The 21,533-nt window shown below is 35.8% G+C and overlaps 5 protein-coding genes and 3 non-coding genes across 9 annotated transcripts in view; all 8 read left to right on the top strand.

Annotated features, from left to right (window-relative positions):
- On the top strand, positions 3,713–3,784 carry TRNAM-CAU. The gene has a single exon. It is a non-coding gene; the product is annotated as a tRNA-Met (tRNA).
- TRNAM-CAU lies at positions 4,877–4,948 on the top strand. The gene has a single exon. It is a non-coding gene; the product is annotated as a tRNA-Met (tRNA).
- TRNAM-CAU lies at positions 5,778–5,849 on the top strand. Its single transcript has one exon. It is a non-coding gene; the product is annotated as a tRNA-Met (tRNA).
- On the top strand, positions 10,098–12,703 carry LOC104781462 (proline transporter 2). Its single transcript, XM_010506139.1, has 7 exons — positions 10,098–10,487; positions 10,925–11,149; positions 11,236–11,330; positions 11,413–11,602; positions 11,697–11,821; positions 11,915–12,130; positions 12,233–12,703. Exons 1-7 carry the CDS (start codon positions 10,397–10,399, stop codon positions 12,608–12,610), a joined length of 1,320 nt encoding a protein of 439 aa, XP_010504441.1. The 5' UTR covers positions 10,098–10,396; the 3' UTR covers positions 12,611–12,703.
- On the top strand, positions 13,227–14,648 carry LOC104781464 (60S ribosomal protein L35a-4). The gene is made up of 5 exons (XM_010506141.2): positions 13,227–13,339; positions 13,458–13,493; positions 13,812–14,040; positions 14,128–14,173; positions 14,463–14,648. Exons 1-4 carry the CDS (start codon positions 13,311–13,313, stop codon positions 14,167–14,169), a joined length of 336 nt encoding a protein of 111 aa, XP_010504443.1. The 5' UTR covers positions 13,227–13,310; the 3' UTR covers positions 14,170–14,173; positions 14,463–14,648.
- On the top strand, positions 14,910–17,734 carry LOC104781465. Its single transcript, XM_010506142.2, has 5 exons — positions 14,910–15,074; positions 15,235–15,766; positions 15,838–16,487; positions 16,596–16,786; positions 17,121–17,734. Exons 2-5 carry the CDS (start codon positions 15,250–15,252, stop codon positions 17,494–17,496), a joined length of 1,734 nt encoding a protein of 577 aa, XP_010504444.1. The 5' UTR covers positions 14,910–15,074; positions 15,235–15,249; the 3' UTR covers positions 17,497–17,734.
- On the top strand, positions 17,954–20,092 carry LOC104781466 (LIM domain-containing protein WLIM2b-like). Of its 2 annotated transcripts, none has more exons than XM_010506145.2 (7): positions 17,954–18,078; positions 18,180–18,219; positions 18,438–18,620; positions 18,788–18,887; positions 18,984–19,021; positions 19,111–19,200; positions 19,639–20,092. In XM_010506145.2, the coding sequence occupies exons 3-7, from the start codon at positions 18,486–18,488 to the stop codon at positions 19,876–19,878; spliced, it is 603 nt and encodes a 200-aa protein (XP_010504447.1). In that variant the 5' UTR covers positions 17,954–18,078; positions 18,180–18,219; positions 18,438–18,485; the 3' UTR covers positions 19,879–20,092. The 2 variants fall into 2 exon arrangements, with proteins under 2 accessions (XP_010504447.1, XP_010504446.1); XM_010506144.2 differs by having other exon boundaries at positions 17,955–18,078; positions 18,180–18,224.
- Positions 20,348–21,533, top strand: part of LOC104784093 (glucan endo-1,3-beta-glucosidase 2-like) — a 2,710-nt gene continuing 1,524 nt past the window's right edge. Inside the window, exon 1 of the mRNA XM_019244361.1 lies at positions 20,348–21,385. Within this exon, the coding sequence (XP_019099906.1) occupies positions 20,434–21,385 (952 nt within the window). The 5' untranslated portion in view covers positions 20,348–20,433. The remainder of the gene's footprint in view (positions 21,386–21,533) is intronic.

Genomic DNA, 21,533 nt, shown 5'->3' on the forward strand with positions numbered 1-21,533 from the left:
CTATAACCATGAAAAATGGGTGAAATACAATGCTTCCTTTTTCTTGATTATTCTTTTCAAGAAAAAAATATATATATCTTTTTCTGAAAAAAGATGACTACAAGCTCGTTTTCGAAAAGGAAAAAAAAAATAACATCGAATTTTTCCTCAAATTTTTATTAGTTTTAAGAAACGACAACTAAACGTATATATACACTATGTAGGGAATAAAAAAGCATTCAATTGATTGATAAAGTAGTACTATATATATAGTGTGCGTACTATAGTTCTATTATTATGTCTCTGTTTAATTTTCCAACTTCCTATAATAAAACTTGTTTGCAAAAATAGTTTGAAACACTATCAAATGCAACAGAAAAGAAAAAACTAGATTCCATTTGGGACAGAGTTAACGAAAGAGTTAATAGTGAAGTTTTGGTGTAATCTATAAATTATAAGGCTACGCTTGCTGTATTTTAAATGAAAATATGTGACCATTGGTACCAAATTTCTTCTAATTATTCGATGCTTTGTGAAAGTGTAAAAGAGACTTCCAATACAATGATTTGTCTTCCTGTTACTGGGAAAATGCTAACTTTTAACTATAAAGTAATTAATAGATAATGATATTCACTGTTGAAGCTTTCTTTTCTCCACTGATCCCTATTAAAAAGGATTTCAGCCACTTATATTTTTTTTTTCCACCATGGGTCAACCTTTTTTATTCGATGTAAGATCTCGATCAATGTCAAAATGCATGTAATATTTTCTTTTTTCAATGGAAAATGTCTAATGCTTTATTCTATTAAAAACTATTGTAGTATCGTTTTCATTTTATGTAAATTTTACGTTTATATAAATTTTATGTAAATAGTAAATACTATCAAATTCTTATGTACTTGAATAAAAATCCCCACACCAACTACTTATGTTATCTCTAGAAGGGATCAAAAAGTAAGAACCTTTTGTTGTAATAAACAGCATGGCTATCAGGCTATGAGACATAACTGAGTATACAAGAAGCAACATGATGTAGTCGCATAGTTACTTAGAATTTTTGTACATTCTAATTAAGTAGTGTTTTTTATATAGTGCTTCGTTCACTCTCTACATTCAAGTTAGGGAATGTCGGTTACTCTCTACATTCGAGTTCATTGTTATGTTGTTCAATGTTTTTATTGCTCTAAAATACAGATATATCTTCATTTCTCCAGATTCCTTGTTTGTTTTAGATGGGTTTACTAAAGAAAATTGTAATTAGGTGATGTGATGTTCATGAATCATGATAGATGTGAGGATAACTATAAAACTGCAATGACATCTTGCTTCAGAATGATAATAACAATAAAAAAGGAATCATATCCCTATTAAAAATTTCCCTCTTTCACAATTTTATTCATCTCACTCCCGTTAATGGCATTATATTGGACAATCTTCTCCTTTGGCAAGAAAAGCTGAAAAACAAAAGTTAGTGATAATGACATTGGATTGTCAAACTTATTATCAACAACCATGAACCATGTCTTCTGTATCTATGTTTTGAACCAAAATTATTTCCATTGATACCTTAAGGTAGCTTCTATCTCCACCAACTCCCATGAATTCATTTTACAGTGAAATACCATTTTCAATCAAGTGAGACGACATGCATTTCCTTATAGATAAAAAACTTTTATACATGACAAGACACGCTAGATTCTCTTTATATTGAGTTTAAGAGATAGTATATGCGTAAGTCACCTCCATCGGTGCGGTTCTAAGAAGTATATCGCTTGTTAAAACAAAAAATAGAGAAACACATCATATATTTTCCAGCAAGAAACTACAGTGTTGGAACTTATTGCGAAACGGTTGTGTCTTTTATTTGAAGATAGAGCCGTCTCAGAAAATATTAAGGCCACAAGCTCTTTTTTTTGGGCCAATTATACACTAATATTTTCTAAAAAAAACTTGGAAAACACAAAAATGACTGGAATTCGAACCTTTGACCTTTGGAACTATTATCCTGTCTGTGTTAAGGGCGGGCTCTGTTTGGAGATCAACATTTTGTTTAAAGTTTTGAAACAATAAATTATATTTTAACTACTACGTACTTCTTTATACTAAGAAACTTAGATGATATATTTCCACCAATGAAGATGATCTAATATTTTAATAGGTTGAAGGAGTCTCTAACTTGATGAAATGTCTCCTTGAAGATAACAACTCCACATCACATGAGTATGATAGTTTGCATATCAGTATTTAATCTATAACTTTTCCTTATGTCTTTTTTTTTTTTATTTTGCTTTTTCCTGATCAACATGAGCAAAATTTTGTGCAATATCATATTTTAGATACAAATGTATAAGGTAGTTCAAAAAAAAAAAATACACACGTAATTGCCATGTGTAATTGTCAAAACTTCTGTGTAATTCTTCTATCATAATTTGTCAAAACTTGAGCAAATTGTACAAATCTATAAAAAAAAAAAGTATGAAAAATCAATCTTCCAAAATAAAAATAGTAGAAAAATTCTTAAATATAATTATAGACTTCAGATTCACAATCTTAGCAACATAATCAGAGTGGCGCAGAGTGGCGCAGTGGAAGCGTGGTGGGCCCATAACCCACAGGTCCCAAGATCGAAACTTGGATTTGATACATATATATATTCAGTTTTTTTTATATATAAATCAGTTTTAACTTCTTTTTTTAAAACTTGGTTCCCTTTGTCCAATGTAGAACCGACTACAAGTTTTGGGTGTAACTCCTTAACCTCCATGACCGATGGTTTCATGTGAGGGAGGACCCACCTGCTCTGTTACGGACTTACGGTTAGACATATTCCAATGGAGATTCCCGGTTATTGCTTGTCCGAAGACTATGAGGTATGTGCACTTCTTTCGTTTGTCTGTTGGAAATGTTTCTCACTCTACCGCTAGATGGTGTGACCTTGGCCACGACCCTGCTTTGGTAGTGAAGCATAGTCCGAGTAAAAACTTCTTCAACAAGATTATGTATCCAGCCTCAACCTTAAAAGGCAATGCCTCTCTTATTGATTTTGGTCCTGTGTTTGTTCTTGGCAAGCTCCGCACACCTATTTCATCAATGAGAACCCCCTTCTTCGAACCTTTACCGGCACTTTTATAATGCTTGAACCCTCAGCCTCCTCCATGGAGCACCTTTTTAAAAGCTCTGATGTGTCATTCGCCCGAGCTACTTATGACCACTTGTTGATCGGGGATTACTCGAAGATCACCTTCAAGCTAGAATCCTTCAAGTTATCAACAGACCTTCCATCTTTTGCAAGCTTCCCCAAGTTATGCATTTACTTGGAAGACTCATGGAGTCTCTATCTCTATTTTGCTTCCACTCTTTTGCTTGTAATTTGTAAGAATATCTCTCTTTGGAGGATTTAGTTTCTAATGAAATGCTTGTTTGACAAAAAAAAACTTTTCCTTATGTCTTTTTTTATTTTGCCTTTTCATGATCAACATGAGCAAAATTTTGTGCAATATCATATTTTAGATACAAATGTATAAGGTAGTTCAAAAAAAAAAATTACACACGTAAATGCCATGTGTAATTGTTAAAACTTCTGTATAATTCTTCTATCATAATTTGTCAAAACTTGAGCAAATTGTACAAATCTATAAAAAAATAGTATGTAAAATCAATCTTCCAAAATAAAAATAGTAGAAGAATCTTTAAATATAATTATAGATTTCAGATTCACAGTCTTGGCAACATAATCAGAGTGGCGCAACGGAAGCGTGGTGGGCCCATAACCCACAGATCCCAAGATCGAAACTTGGCTCTGATACATATATATATTCAGTTTTTTTTTTTATATATATAAATCAGTTTTAACTTCTTTTTTTTAAAACTTGGTTCCCTTTGTCCAATGTAGGACCGACTACAAGTTTTGTGTGTGACTCCTTAACCTCCATGACCGATGGTTTCATGTGAGGGAGGACCCACCTGCTCTGTTACGGTTAGACATATTCCAATGGAGATCCCCGATTATTGCTTATCCGAAGACTATGAGGTATGTGCACTTCTTTCGTCTGTCTGTTGGAATTGTTTCTCATTCTACCGCTAGATGGTGTGACCTTGGCCACAACTCTGCTTTGGTAGTGAAGCATAGTCCGAGTAAAATCCTCTTCAACAAGATTATGTATCCAGCCTCAGCCATAAAAGGCAATGCCTCTCTTATTGAGTTTTGGTCATGTGTTTGTTCTTGGCAAGCTCCGCAAACCTATTTCATCAATGAGAACCCCCTTCTTCGAACCTTTACCGGCACTTTTATAATGCTTGAACCCTCAGCCTCCTCCATGGAGCACCTTTTTAAAAGCTCTTATGCGTCATTCGCCCGAGCTACTAATGACCACTTGTTGGTCGGGGATTACTCGAAGATCACCTTCAAGCTAGAATCCTTCAAGACATCAACAGACCTTCCATTTTTTGCAAGCTTCCCCAAGTTATGCATTTACTTGGAAGACTCATGCAGTCTCTGTCTCTATTTTGCTTGCACTCTTTTGCTTTTAATTTGTAAGAACATCTCTCTTTGGAGGATTTAGTTTCTAATGAAATGTTTGTTTGACAAAAAAAAAACTTTTCCTTATGTCTTTTTTTATTTTGCTTTTTTCCTGATCAACATGAGCAAAATTTTGTGAAATATCATATTTTAGATACAAATTGATAAGGCAGTTCAAAAAAAAAATACACATGTTATTGCCATGTGTAATTGTCAAAACTTATGTGTAATTCTTTTATCACAATTTGTCAAAACTTGAGCAAATTGTACAAATCTAAAATAAAAAAAAAGAATGTAAAATCAATCTTCCAAAATAAAAATAGTAGAAGAATCCTTAAATATAATTATTGATTTCAAATTCACAATCTTGGCAACATAATCAGAGTGGCGCAGCGGAAGCGTGGTGGGCCCATAACCCACATGTCCCAAGATCGAAACTTGGCTCTGATACATATATATTTGTATATATGGTGTGACCTTGGCCACGACTCTGCTTTGGTAGTAAAAACCTCTTCAACAAGATTATGTACCCAGCTTCAGCCATAAAAGGCAATGCCTCTCTAATTGAGTTTTGGTCCTGTGTTTTGTTCTTGGCAAGCTCCGCCAACCTATTTCATCAATGAGAACTCCCTTCTTCGAACCTTTACCGGCACTTTTATAATGCTTGAACCCTCAGCCTCCTCCATGGAGCACCTTTTTAAAAGCTCTTATGCGTCATTCGCCCGAGCTACTAATGACCACTTGTTGGTCGGGGATTAATAGAAGATCACCTTCAAGCTAGAATCCTTCAAAACATCAATAGACCTTCCATATTTTGCAAGCTTCCCCAAGTTATGCATTTACTTGGAAGACTCATGGAGTCTCTATCTCTATTTTGCTTGCACTCTTTTGCTTTTAATTTGTAAGAACATCTCTCTTTGGAGGATCTAGTTTCTAATGAAATGCTTGTTTGACAAAAAAAAAACTTTTCCTTATGTCTTTTTTTATTTTGCTTTTTCCTGATCAACATGAGCAAAATTTTGTGCAATATTATATTTTAGATACAAATGTATAAGGCAGTTCAAAAAAAAAATACACACGTTATTGGCATGTGTAATTGTCAAAACTTATGTGTAATTCTTCTATCATAATTTGTCAAAACTTGAGCAAATTGTACAAATCTATATATAAAAAAAGTATGTAAAATCAATCTTCCAAAATAAAAATAGTAGAAAATAAAAATAGTAGAAGAAACCTTAAATATAATTATAGATTTCAGATTCACAATCTTGGCAACATAATCAGAGTGGCGCAGCGGAAGCGTGGTGGGCCCATAACCCACAGGTCCCAAGATCGAAACTTGGCTCTGATACATATATATTCTGTGTTTTTTATAAACCAGTTTTAACTTCTTTTTTTTTAAAACATATATTTTCATGAAAATTAATTCTTATAACGGATAATTTGATGTTTTGATATTTTGATGTACTCCATATTATTTGAATTCAAGAAGTCAGATAAAGATATTTGAATTAATTTTTGAAAAAAAAAAACAAAAATGATGCAAAAATTAACTAAAGTAAACAATTTAGAAATGAAAAATGATTATAATTTTTTTTAAACAAATATTTCATTTTTTGTAGAATACTTATATATGTTAAAATCATAGCCTTTTAGATATTAAGAGCATCTCCATTGGTAGATTATTATTTTGAGACTCTTAATTTTTTTTTTAAGATTAAATTGTATAATTTTTAAAAATAAGAACTTGTAGAAGGTTAATTAAAAATATCCCCCCCCCCAATGGTAAAACTCTAATTGAAGTTCTTATTTTGAAAAAAATATCATTTTCAAAATAAATATGTTTTAAGTATAACATAATTTTTACTTATTGTATGCTCTAGAAACCATAACGACTAGTAGAACCACAATGGAGATGAGGGCCGAGGCCATCAGCTTTTCCTCGAGCCAATTGTTGAATTTGGTATCTTTCCCCTTCTTGTTAACACAATCGTCATTGTAACTATTGAAAAGCTCGCTCACAACCTTTGTAATCTTTGTAATCTTCGAAAGAGAGAAGAGGAAGAGAAAGAAAGGAAAAAAAAAACTTTTTTTTATCTTAAAAACCAAATCAGCGATATGCTGACACATATCAAATAAGAGGTTACTCTTAAACTTACTAAACAAGAGGCAACTCTTATCTTTTTTATTAATCCTGATTTATTTTTAATCACAATCTGTAATAAGAACCTTGGTTAAATCCACCGTTGGAGATGACCTAAGGTATAAATTATAAATAACCTAAAGGTTGAACTATTTTGAACCAAAAACCACCTGTTTATAATTGTTTTATTTTACAGTTAGTTGTATGCTCCATGCCTCCATCTTTTATGAGTTATATTTTCAGGAATTTGTATTCAGAAAATCCCCAACGATTTTAGGAACTGACTTACTCTTCTTATCATAGGTTATAGCTGTACAAAAAGATCTGATATATTACAAGATCGATATCAATCATACAAAACTCAAAGAAAATTAATAGAGATAACTAAGCAAAAGATATGAAAAGAAGATTTATTTAGATAAATGACAAATGTTGAAGTTGGTAGTAGAGAATAGTAAAACGGTATAATAATGAATTTAATAATTTTTAATATCCAAGAGGCAATATAAACCATAAGATAATTGTTGTATATATTTGTTTCATATGGGCTTATTTGGTATCAACTATGAACTAGGCTTATATTGGTATGTATCTCATACAAGATCCGAGTTGTGTTGTCTGTAAAAGTAAACCGACACAAGTTCTAGAGTTTCACTATATAATGGAAGCTATGTTTAAAGAAGGATATGCACATGCTGTAAAAAGAGCACGCACAAAAGAAGCTGCTAGTACATTGGTGGCAGCTGCAGGGCACAACGCAGAGTGTTGTGCAGTGCAGATGCAAGAACGCAGGACACAATGCAGAGAGCATGTGCAAGGCGTCGTACACAGAGCTTAAAGCAGTGCACATAACCATGAGAAAGAAGCAGAAGTTTGGCTGGGGTTGTAGGGCTGAGAGCCAAACATAACCTAGTATAGGTTTAAGATGTCTTCATGACACTCTGATAAGAGATGAAGGTGGAGCTGCTTCTTTGGGGTTCTGGAGGTGTTTCAGGGTTATACATAGATGAGAGAGCTGAACCAGAGACAGAGAGAGGGGAAGAAGAAAAGCTAGATCTATTATGTGTTTTCTTCTTCAGGTTTCTTTGTTAGTAGTTCTCTAAACTTGTATATGAAACTTTGTGTATAAATCTTGAGTAACTGATAGTGAATGTTTGTAGGAGAATGTTCCCATACGAGATGTACCCTCTGCATAAAGGGAACTCGTTAAATCTCTGTATTATGTTTATGTTATGCAAACTGATTTGTGAAGTAGATGAGAAATATAGGCAGAGTCGTAGTATGCGGTTCATTACAGAGGTGAATCGGATTTTGCGATTCTCAACAATAATAAATGACATATGCTTATGATTCAACAAATGATATAAGAAAATTCATGTGTTAAATTAACATGTTAAAACAAAATTTGTCTGGAATAATTGAATGAAAAAAACTCAAACAACAAAATATTTGGCTATTGTTACTAAAATATATATAACTAGGTTTTTACCCGCGGTACACCGCGGGACTAATTAATAAATTATTGTATTTTAAATAATAATTTTTAATTTATTTAGTATCAAATTTCCAATTAATTAACTTTTATCTAATTAATTTATAATTTTGTTTTAGAATGTTTTTTTCTTACGTTTTATATAGTTTAGAACCTAATTACATTAAATTTGTTATTAGATAGAATATAAAACTTTAAAACACTTAGTTTTGTTTTCTAGTATTAAACATAGGTATACGCCTATATGGTATGTTAGTGTATATTTTTATGTGTATATAATTTTTTTTTTGTAATATTAAGATTGTGTTGTACTATGTGTAATATTTTGTAATTCATATATTAGATAATTTATAAGTTAATTTCTAAACTATGACTAAAAATCTATAGTATATAAAATAAACTAATAGTTTTAGTGTTGGTTCTATAGTACAAACCGTCATGCTAGGTGGATCACGCAACATGTTTAAACATTTTTAATCCGCAAAAACTTATCATACGAAACCTGTGAAAGTAAAATATAGTATGTGAAATATAGTATGTGAGACTAAAAGTCACTTTTTAACTTCTTCATTCACCTTTTTATAAAATAAGAATATAAAATTTGTATACATTTGCAATTATGTTTGTTATCTTTTAAAACATTTAGTTTCTATAAAAAATCGAATATAGATAGAATTAATTTGTTTATTAAATTAATAATTAATGTCAATAATGGTATACTTATAAATAAGTTTGAATTTCAAAATTTATTTTATAATTTTCTATATATATAGATAGTAAAACGTATTACTAGAATCTTGATGTAGTCAATAGTAAAAGTCAAACGCATGTGAACGCGATGGGCTGGAAATTCCAATCATAAAGTTTTTGCATGGTGTTGAATTTTTTATTGTCCACAAAGTCAAGCCACGTGTATATTACGTAAAGGCTGAATTTTATTTTTAAAATTCGTTTTAGACTTTCCGTTTTTTGTTACTCAACTTAACATTTAAAAATAAATAAAATTTGTTGTCATATTCTGTGTGACATTAATTTTTAATTTTTTGGTGTGGAAATGGGCATATAAGATGTTTGGAAGAGGATCATGTAGTTGACTAATCAGCTATCCTAATATTCCACACTTGTTCTAGTTACGTAATATTTGTGTTTCAATAGCATTCTCAAAACTATAAATCGTACAAACACATTTAAAATTTCACACTAGGCCGCAAAAGTAAGAATATTTCAGATTTAGATATATTGGGTGTAGCTTTTGTTGGACTCATTCATTATTCGTCGAATCAAAGAACATATATATATGTGATTTTTTTTACTTTTTAATTACATTGTCGATGTTATTATGTTAATTGCATCTTCTTCACCTTGGGTGTACGAGTGAATTAGTTGAGATAACCTTCGGATTATGCCAACAGTCAACAGAGAGGACATATGATTTTAAGTCGATCACACAGATACGATCATACGAATCCATTTCTAAATAGGACAAAAGAGAGAAAAAAACAAATTCAGGATAATGTAATAAGAGGTGAAAGGAAGATTATGTCATAATGGTTAGTCAAATAATTACATCAAAAAGTTGTAAGCCAGTAGCAGTTATGTTCACACGTTGCTCTACTTTGACTTTCTTAAGTTTTCACCAAGTAACGAAACTACTCCGGTCTTTGAAAAATGTTGTAGTTAATTTGAACGACTGTTGAAAAATTAACACTGCTACTAACAATACGATTATATATAGTCAAGTTATTAAGAAATTATATTAAAGAAAAAATTGATTTTCTTGATAAGATTTCGTGGATTGGAGTATTGGACGAAAATTATTAGCCTTTCCAAAAATGATTCATAAGATTCGTTCATATCTATTTTATTTCTCAAGATTCCTTTTTAGTACTATTATGGTAAGAAAAAAAAAAGTATTTTTATCATTTATTTAAGTACACTGAAAACGTTCGCTACACATTTTATAGGATCTGGTGCAAATAATTCAACGCGGAGTGACACAGAGACGTATCCATCTCTCTGACCCATCCATCTATTAAATTTGACCCAAAAGATCAAACACTCAGAAAAAAAAAAAAAACAGGATTCATCTTTTTCATTTTTCGTCAATTCCATTTCACACTTTTTGTGTGGAATAGAATTGTCTGTTCAAAGATTCTTTAAACCCAAAGCAAGAAACTTGTCTTTTTGGGGTGTGTGAGCAAACCAAATCTCAAACTCTAGGGAGAAGAAAGTGAAGAGGTTTAAACAGATTCTTGTCGGAATTATGGATACGAGTGAAGCTAGGAACCGTAAAGTTACAGCAGTAGAAAAGTTCGATCTCGAAGTCCCTGAGACGGCTCATCAGATTAGCAGTGGTTCGTTTCTTATCCTCTATCTTTGGAAATTTATATTGTTATTGCAAATATTGTCCTATTTTGTTATTTTTTTTTTGCTCTTTTTTGGGTCGATAAACTTTGTCGTTTACTGCTTGATCTCGAGCTTTTGAAGAAAAGTTCTTTTTATTTAGCCTTTGGAAAGCCAAAAGTGTACTTAATTGGGGAGTTTATGCTTCTTTTTTTCCAATAAACTGTAGCCTTTTGTCTTCTTCGTCAGATTCACTAATAACTCACTTATGCATGCATAGCAAGTGTAATTTCCATATATCAGTTTCTCTATGCAGAACTCTGTTTTTTTTTTTTTTTTTTGATTTACTCTTGAAAACTATATTTGGGATGGAAAAAATGAGTGGCTGGCTTATTATTTTATGTTGTATATGTGTGTAAGCTTTTAACAGTTGAACGATTGTACACAGATTCATGGTTTCAGGTATCATTTGTTCTAACAACCGGTATAAACAGTGCCTATGTGTTGGGATATTCCGGGACAGTCATGGTTCCTTTGGGTTGGATTGGTGGTGTGATTGGTCTTCTTCTTGCTACCGGAATCTCCCTTTATGCTAACTCTCTTGTCGCCAAGCTTCATGAGTTTGGTGGAAAGAGACACATTCGCTATAGAGATCTTGCAGGCTTCATCTATGGTAAATTCCTCATAGCTCTAGCATGATGTCTATGTTGATTTGGTTGTCTCAGGCTTACGAAATGTGTATTTGCTTTGATTGATTAGGTAAAAAGATGTACCGTGTTACATGGGGATTGCAATATGTCAATCTTTTCATGATTAATTGTGGTTTCATCATACTTGCTGGTTCTGCCTTAAAGGTACGATAAAAACAAACTCACCTGTTTTGTTGTGAGTAAGTCATCAGCTGCTCATTTAGCTCTGCTTTTGCATTATGTGCAGGCTGTTTATGTGCTTTTTAGAGATGACAGCTTGATGAAACTGCCACACTTTATCGCCATCGCGGGTGTTGTATGTGCGCTTTTCGCCATTGGTATTCCTCATTTATCAGCTCTTGGAATCTGGCTCGGAGTTTCAACAGTCCTCAGCATAGTCTACATTGTTGTTGCGATAGTTCTATCAGCTAAAGATGGTATACTTCTTGATATAACCAAAACAGAAACTAATGATACATTTGATTGATATGTTTTTGTAAACCATTTTGTGTTTATGTTTTGGTTTCATAGGAGTAAACAAACCTGAAAGAGACTATACCATACAAGGATCATCAATAAACAAACTCTTTACCATAACAGGAGCAGCAGCAAATCTGGTTTTCGCATTCAATACGGGAATGCTCCCGGAAATACAGGTTAGCTAGTCACATAGATCTATTCATACTCAATCGAATCTTTCTCTGTTTTTTTCTTCTTTAACACTAATATTTTGTGGAATGATTGATTAGGCTACAGTGAAGCAACCGGTGGTTAAAAACATGATGAAGGCTCTGTATTTTCAATTCACTGTTGGTGTTTTACCAATGTATGCCGTTACATTCATCGGTTATTGGGCTTACGGGTCCTCGACATCGACTTATTTGTTAAACAGCGTCAGTGGACCTGTTTGGGTTAAAGCACTCGCTAACATTTGCGCTTTCTTACAGTCGGTTATCTCTTTACATGTAAGTTTCTCCTCCTCAAACCGCTCTTTAGAACTCAGTGATGAGTTTTTACGTCTTACTCCTAAGCGTAACAGTTCATTTTTCTTGTGATTTTTTTTGTAGATTTTTGCTAGTCCGACTTATGAGTATATGGATACAAAGTACGGAGTCAAAGGAAGTCCATTGGCATTGAAGAATCTGTTGTTTAGAACAGTAGCAAGAGGAAGCTACCTCGCGGTAAGCACACTTCTCTCTGCGCTATTGCCGTTTCTTGGAGATTTCATGAGCCTCACGGGAGCGATAAGCACGTTCCCTCTGACATTCATATTAGCGAATCACATGTATCTAGTCGCTATGAACGATAAGCTTAGTCTTGTGCAAAAGCTATGGCATTGGCTTAATGTTTGCGTCTTTGGATTAATGTCTCTTGCTGCTGCTATTGCTGCTGTTAGACTCATATCCGTTGATTCCAAAAACTTCCATGTTTTTGCTGATGTTTGATCAAAAACTCTTATTTTTTTTTTTTGTATTCTTAAGACATTGTTAATGTTGTAATATCTTACACCAAATATTAAAAAAATGGTTGTAATCTCTTTTTTGTTCTTTACAAAGTAAAAAAAAAAAAAAAAAACAGATACTAAAATAACAAATAAACAGAGAAGTGAAGTTAAATCTAGAAGCCATGCATCCAAACTTCAACACCATATCGAGTGATCGGAAAAACAAGTAAAAAAGCACTAGAAACAATTCCGAGTCTCTATAACTTGATCAATCTATATCTCTTTACCTGGAAACAAAAAACGCGTAACTCTTCGATCCGAAAACGTAGGCAGTGAAGAGAGTGCAACTTGATACGGTGATGGTTTTTGCGTCGGACTCGCCGTGTAAACTCTGATTCCGACGCCTTCCTCTGTTTTCTCCATTCTTATGTCATCTCTGTTTTTTTGTTTTCAAACTGTTTTCGTTAGTTTTTAAACGTTAATCAATTTAGTAATCAAACGTAAGCCATAATTGGGCCTAGCCGTAATGGGCTAAGTTGATAGAGATAGCTCAAAGGCCCAGTAGAGCACTTTTGCTATTTTATGAATCCGTATATAAATAGTCTTGACCTAATTAGCGAAAGCTAGGGTTTTTCTCTGTAAATTTCGCTCGCCGGCATAAAAGGAGTGGGGAGAGGAAGAAGACAGTAGCAGGATCGAAAATGAAGGGACGTCAAGGAGAGAGAGTTAGGTAATTAGCGTTTCGAATGTGAAACTTATCTCTCTCTTTCAGCTGAATCTCCAATTCGAATTTGTTCGTTAGTGGTTTGCTAAGTCTAATGAAATCTATGTGTTTCGTTGTTTTGCAGGTTGTATGTGCGAGGAACAGTCCTCGGTTACAAGAGGTACTTTGAAATTTTCATCCTTTCGAGTTGATTTGTTGTTAACTTTGCAATGTTGCTGAGTTATTGGGGTGAACCGGTTTTGTGTATCAACATAGATCTATGTCTTCATTAAGCATCTATCTTGTTTTCTAATTCTGTAGATATCTTTATGTCATGATGGACTAGTTTACATTAGAGTTTCAGACAATTATTTGAATCTTCTGTTTGTGTTTTTGTAGTTAGTCTCTGATTTAGTGTTATACAAATGATTCAGATGATACATTTTGAGATGTCTCTATGCATCAAAGCTTGATTACTAACTATGAAGTATAATTTCAGGTCCAAGTCCAACCAATACCCCAACACTTCTCTCGTCCAGATCGAAGGAGTGAACACTCAAGAGGAGGTTAACTGGTACAAGGGAAAGCGTATGGCTTACATCTACAAGGCAAAGACAAAGAAGAACGGTTCTCACTACCGTTGCATTTGGGGAAAGGTCGCTAGGCCTCATGGTAACAGCGGTGTTGTCCGTGCTAAGTTCACTTCAAACTTACCACCAAAGTCAATGGTATTTTAACTTTCTTGGATTATATCATGGTTAATTGGATGATTTTGTTTTCCAGCAGTGCTGACTAGTTTAACTTGTTGATCTCAGGGAGCTAAAGTCAGAGTGTTCATGTACCCAAGCAACATATGAGGAGGTACCATACTCATTTTCAATAAATTTTGATCCAATAATCCCATTTATTCCTTTCATTTCGTTTATGATCATCATCACTAGAATTGAAGACTATACCTGTCTGCACTAATTCATTACCTTGTGATAATATTAGATCAGCCATTTTGTTTTACGTTTTTCATGTCCTTTAAAAGAGGTTGTGCATTGTAGTTAGGAGCAATTGCAACTCATCCCTATAACATATATAGTCCAGGTTTTGGTTTTGTTTATCCAAAGTAAAACATGGATCCTGATTCGAATTCCTAATGCAGGAAGCTTGATTCAAGAACATTTTACAAACTACCGGAAGGGAATCACAAGTATCATTTCGCAGGAGCTGTAGTTTTATCCTTTAATTCACTTTTTGTCATAGACTCTTCTTGTCAGTTTTGATTATCGATTAATGGAACTTCAGAAATATTATGATCCTCATCATTTCCCTATTTTTTAGCTCTCAACTATGCTCTTCTACTCTTCTAGAATCTGAGTGTCAACAAGAAATACTAAAACTTTTTTTTCATTAGTATTACTAAAGACTACTATATGTAACACATTCGTTAGCAATACCAAGTTAGATGATGTAAGATATTTATATGAATGAGAATGATGATGTAAAAACTAAAAAGTTAAAAGTCATAAGCATTTAATTAAAGATAAAACAGATAATTAAACCTTCTATTTTGCACCACCCGCCAAAACTAAATATCCCAATATCTGGTGCCGACATCAGGGAAAAACTCACACAGAGTGTCCTTAAACACAATCTCCGAGATTCTGATTCTTTTCGTGGATCATCTTCTACTTCTTCTTTTTTAAAGTTCCCGTCTATATTGGAGTTTCGTTCGAGGACAGATCTTGATTGGACTCTCTCTGCTCAACGTGAGGTAATAATAAAAAATCCATCCTTTATGACAATTTCTCTCACAATTCTATATAGATCGTCTTCTTCTTCTTTCTCTCCGATTTTTCACAAAAAGTTTCGTTTTTTTTTTTTTTTTTTTCTTTTCAATACTGATTCTGCCCTTTGGAATTGGGATTGTGAAGGGAAGAAGAAAACAAATGGCATCGCGGTTAGGTGTTTCTATTGGCGCCGCTTTGGGCTCTTCTCACTGGGACGACGGAAGACGACGACGTGACTTCTACTACACTTCTGTGAATTTCGCGGCACCGGTGACGAACGGGAGGAACCGGAGAGGTGATAGAAGCGGTGTGAAGATTCTTAGGGTTTCTAATGAAAGAGCTGAATCGTACCTCGATATGTGGAAAAACGCCGTTGATCGCGAGAAGAAAGAGAAGGCCTTTGAGAAAATTGCCGAGAATGTTGTATCCGTCGACGGTGTTAAAGAGGAAGGAGGTGATTTGGAGAAGAAGAGTGATGAGTTTCAGAAGATTCTTGAAGTTTCTGTCGAGGAAAGAGATCGGATTCAGCGAATGCAGGTCGTTGATCGTGCCGCTGCAGCCATCTCCGCTGCTAAAGCGATTCTTGCCTCTAACAATTCTGGCGACGGGAAGGAAGGGTTTCCAGATGATGATAACACTGTCTCAAGTGATGGAGTCACGGAGACTCAAACAAAAGGTAAACTTTATTAGCTCTTCATTCGTTGTTTGTGAAGTTTGGTTTATTCATATGTTGTTGGAATCTACCAGGAATGTGGAGTAGAACAGTGTATGTGCCTCGGTCAGAAACTTCTGGTACTGAGACTCCAGGACCAGATTTTTGGTCTTGGACACCACCTCAAGGTAGTGAGATAACTTCAAATATGAATGTGGACTTGCAAGCTGTGGAAAAGTCTGCTGAGTTTCCACCTAATCCTGTATTGGAGAAAGACAAATCAGCTGACTCTCTTTCCATACCCTATGAGAGTATGCTTTCTTCTGAAAGGCATAGCTTTACTATCCCGCCTTTTGAGTCTTTGATTGAGGTTCGAAAAGAGGCAGAGACAAAGCCCAGCTCTGACGAGATATCATCAACAGAACATGACCTTGATGATATATCTTCAGCGAATGCGGAAGAAGTGGCTCGTGTTCTTGGTAGTTTGGATGAGTCTTCATCTTCTGGAGTTAGTGAAGACGGATTGAAGTGGTGGAAGCAAACGGGTGTAGAGAAAAGACCTGATGGTGTGGTTTGTAGGTGGACAATGATACGTGGGGTTACTGCTGATGGTGTTGTTGAGTGGCAAGACAAGTATTGGGAGGCTTCTGATGATTTTGGGTTCAAGGAACTTGGTTCTGAGAAATCAGGACGTGATGCGACTGGAAACGTGTGGCGTGAGTTCTGGAGAGAGTCGATGAGCCAGGTCAGTGTAAAAGTAGTTACTATAAATCTAAAAACTGAGACACTTATCTGCAGGAGTAAGTAGTGCACTGTAGACTATTTGAGGCTTTATTTGAATTGTCTATTACAGGAGAATGGTATTGTGCATATGGAGAAAACTGCAGACAAATGGGGAAAGAGTGGGCAAGGTGATGAATGGCAAGAGAAGTGGTGGGAGCATTATGATGCTACTGGAAAATCAGAAAAATGGGCTCATAAGTGGTGCAGCATTGACCGCAATACACCCCTTGATGCTGGCCATGCTCATGTCTGGCATGAAAGGTATACTCAAAACACTCTTTTCACATAACAAAAACACCACTCACATAGTCCTTACGATATCATCTAGCTTGTTAACACCTTATAATGTTGAACATCAAATCAGTGATGCTCTATTAACATTTTGAAGCCTAGTCTGTGAGCATTTTTGGTTAATTTGTTATTTCGACTTGTGAGTTCTAGGAGCGATTAGCATTGTAATAAAGCCACTCCTACCTTGTCTTCAACAGATGTGTAGTTCTCCTCTGCATTTGTAAAGGAAATAGAATTGAAACTACACAAACTGTGACTAAATAACTAGGATGTTTCTAAATCTCTCTTGATTGGTTTATACCAGGTGGGGAGAGAAGTATGACGGACAAGGTGGAAGCACAAAGTACACAGACAAGTGGGCTGAACGATGGGTAGGGGACGGTTGGGACAAATGGGGAGACAAATGGGACGAGAACTTTAACCCGAGCGCTCAAGGAGTGAAACAAGGTGAGACTTGGTGGGAAGGGAAGCACGGTGACAGATGGAACCGAAGTTGGGGAGAAGGTCACAACGGATCAGGATGGGTTCACAAATACGGTAAAAGCAGCAGCGGAGAACACTGGGACACACATGTGCCACAAGAAACTTGGTATGAGAGGTTCCCTCACTTTGGCTTCTTCCACTGTTTTGACAACTCCGTTCAGCTCCGAGCCGTTAAGAAGCCTTCTGATATGTCCTAGAAAAATCAAAACAAAGACAAGGCTATAAATAAATAAGCTGGGACAATAAGAAATTGGCCTTGGCACTCTAGAGTAGTAGTTGATCAATTGCAATGTATTTATAATCACTTCTAATATGGTCGATGCTTTGGTGTTTTATTAATAGATGTTGCCTAAATAAGATCTGATTAGAGACTTGAACACCAAACGCATTCCATTCCAGGAGAATAAACAGATAATTTAAAGTTTAAACCCTTTATTTGGTAAAGTTACAGTAAGATAAGATGACAAATTTGTATTATATATCATTTTTTTATTTGTAAATTGTAACATATAGAAATAGAACTAATAATTCTCAATTTGTNCTGTTACAAATTCTAAATTATAATTAAAAAAAAAAAAAAAAAAATGAGAGAGAGGACAATCCAAAGTGGAACCCCACTGTCTCCTCCAGCTAAAAGGAGAAGATTAAAAAAAAAAGGATTTTTACCAAAATCTTATTATTATTCCTTTACTTGCTGTATCATCATCTTCTTCTTCTCTTCCTCATCAGTCATCATCGTCTTGATCGTCACAAAGATCCTCCATTTTCGTTATTTGAAGGTACATATACGTTACAGCTCTCTCTCTTGAAACAAGTTGACTTTTGCATTTTCACATCTCTCAATCTTTCTCTGATTAAGTCGGCGTTGTGTATTTTGCAGTTTCGTTCGAGGATCAGATCTTGACAGGACTCATCTCAAGGTGAGGTAATAGATCCGTCCTTTGTGATTAACTTTCTCGAGGTTTATGATTTCATTCTTAAGAGATCGGCTTCGTCTTTATCTCTCATTACAATTTACATTCGTCTGGATACAGTCTTGTTTCAATTATCATTGGATCGATTTGAAATTTAGAATCTTTGGAAAAAAGGACTTTTTTTTTTATGGGTTTCTATTGTTTTCTGGATTTTGAAATTTTAGGGTGAGAAGAAGAAGGAGGTGAGAAAAAGTGAAGGCAAGGCCTTGAGGATGTCTTTTACAGGAACTCAACAGAAATGCAAGGCTTGTGAGAAGACTGTGTATGCTGTGGAGCTTCTCTCAGCTGATGGAGTTGGCTATCACAAGTCTTGCTTCAAATGCACTCACTGCAAAAGCAGGCTTCAGGTCTCTTTCTCCTTTATAAATAACCTTTGTTTATAATGTTAATGGTTCTGGTTTGGTTGGAGGAATGAGTTTATATGGATTGATTTATTCTGCTTCTTGCTTAAATGATGAATTGACATTGTAACCATAAGAAGTTTCTGAGAAAGTAAATCTCTTTTTTTTTTCAGCTGAGCAGTTACTCATCTATGGAAGGTGTGTTGTACTGTAAGCCTCATTTTGAGCAGCTTTTCAAGGAGTCTGGTAGTTTCAACAAGAACTTTCAGTCACGTATGTAGTCTTGTCTCTGCTTCGATTCCAATTTTTTTTCACTTGCTCTTCTTTTGGTTATCGATGTAACGTTTCTTGAACTTTGTTTCCTCACAGCTGCAAAGCCGACTGACAAATCAGCAACTCCTGAGCTGGTAAGTGTTTCTTATCTGGTTTGGATAAAAGCTCTTTGGGCACATCAATTGACTCTTTCTCTTATATCCCTTTCTTGGTTTGTTCTCAGACAAGGACACCTAGTCGAGTTGCCGGCAGATTCTCTGGTACACAAGAGAAATGCGCCACTTGCAGTAAAACTGTATATCCTATCGAGAAGGTTAGAACTCGTTTGATGTTGATAGCTCTTCACTCATGCGTTTTTCCATTAACTGAAGCTCTGTAATCACCTTTCTGCCCTCTAAACACACAGTTTGATCATTTGCTAGATTTCACCTGTGTTTTCTCTTTAATGTGTTGGATAAATACATAATCTCCTCAATAACCAAGAGCTTGCAATGAACATAATGTCACGGATGCATAACCCCTGGAAATATCGGTTCTTTGTTGCTTTAGTTTACCTGTTTGAGCTGTTTTGGAGATTCTCAGCTATGGCTTGTGCTTAGTTCTCGAGTAAACCATGATTCTCTTTCTTGGTGAAAGTCTTGAATATGAAAACTATTGACATCATGACTTAATACAAAACTCTTGCTGGGATCTTTGAAAGCTCCTTTGGTCAGTCCTGCTTAAATCTTGTTTTTTGTTCAAAACACTGCAGGTAACAGTGGAGAGCCAGACGTATCACAAGTCCTGCTTCAAATGCTCACATGGAGGCTGCGCACTTTCGCCATCCAACTACGCAGCTCTTGAAGGAATCCTGTACTGCAAGCACCATTTCGCTCAGCTCTTCAAGGAAAAGGGAAGTTACAACCACTTGATCAAATCCGCTTCAATCAAACGCTCTGCAGCCGCTGCAGTCGCTGCCGGCGTGCCAGCAGCCGCAGATCCTGAATCTTAAAAGTTCAATAATCTCTTCTCCTCTTCTCTAGTCTAAAATTTGAAAGTTGATGCCAAACTGATTCAGTTTGCTTTTTTCCCGTTTGTGTCTGTGTGTGAGCGTGTGTGTAATCTATCCTTTCATGTTCTTATCTCCATTGATGTCTGCTTAAAAAAACTTTGATTGTGTTAGACTGTTCGTGATTTTGGTATCTATAAAACCTTCAATTTCGGTATCTCTGGCTCAATCGCCATTAAAGAATGTATAAGCTTCTTTGGTTACTCCTGCTTAATAAATTAGAAAGTCTCCGACTACGCCAGAGAGTTTTGACTACGTAAGACTTTTGGTCAAACATACGCTACAGAGGACACGTGTACTCACGCCAGCGTCTGAGTTTACGAGTGATGTCTACAGTACCTAATCTACACCGTAGCACACAGAATCAATAACTCCTCTAACAGAATCCTCCCGCCCATTCTCACACTTCATCTTCAACCTTTTCGTCTCTCTCTCTTGATCGATCAGAATCCTCAGTTTCCGATTTCACTTTCTCTCTCTAACTTCCAAGAAAAGAGAATGAAGAAGATACACTCTCTCTCCTCTCATCTCCTCCTCCTTATCACGTTAACCGCCATAGCTACACCTACGACGATCACCTCCGCCACGACGATCGGAGTCACCTACTCAACTCCAGCTTCAATCTCCGCCACCGCACAGCTCTCGCCGGACAGAATCGCCGCCAAAGTCGTCTCTATGAACATCCCGGCGGTGAGACTCCTCGACTCGAACCCGGCGTTGATTCGCGCCTTCGCCTACACCAACGTATCCCTCTTCCTCTCCGTACCGAATCCACTCGTTCCTCTCCTCGCTTCGAACCGTTCGCTCGCGATGCGTTGGGTCTACCGCCACGTGCTTCCGTTTCACCCTCGCACCAAGATCTCGATCATCTCCGTCGGGAACGACGTGATCTCTTACTCGCCGGACGTATCTCCGTTTCTCCTCCGCGCGATGCAGAACGTTCATCAATCTCTCGTGGATCTGAGAATCTACAAGATCTCTGTGTCGACGACGTTCTCGTTCTTCAACATCGTACCCACGGCGTTCCCACCTTCGTCGGCGCAGTTTCAACAACCTAACGGCGAAGTGATCATCAGACCGATTCTTCAATTCCTCGAGAGAACCAACTCGTCGTTCTTGATCAATCTTTATCCCTACAACATGTACCGGTCTAGCTTCTCGATTCCGATTGGGTTTGCTCTTTTTGAAGAGTTCCCGTTTAATTTCAGAGACGATCTCACCACCGGAGTTAGGTACCGTAATCTTTTTGATATGATGGTTGATGCTGTGATTAGTGCTATGGCTGTGATGGGGCATGAGAATCTTCCGGTGATTGTTGCGGAGACTGGTTGGCCTAGCTCGGGGATTGATGCTAGTGAAGTAGACGCGACGTTGCTGTACAGTGAGATGTTCTTGAAAGCTTTGTTGACTCATCTGAGAAGCGGATCTGGAACACCGTTGAGGAAAGAAGGTGTTTCTGAGGTTTACATCTTTGAGCTTGTTGAGAAAGATGCTAAGCAAGGGATTAGGAACTGGGGGCTTTTGCATCATAACATGACTAGTAAGTACAGCTTTGAGTTCTCGGATGGAGGCAAAGCCAGAAGTTTCGTTGAGCTTTT

The sequence above is a fragment of the Camelina sativa genome, chromosome 4 (genome assembly GCF_000633955.1).
Source record: "Camelina sativa cultivar DH55 chromosome 4, Cs, whole genome shotgun sequence".
Taxonomy (NCBI): domain Eukaryota; kingdom Viridiplantae; phylum Streptophyta; class Magnoliopsida; order Brassicales; family Brassicaceae; genus Camelina; species Camelina sativa.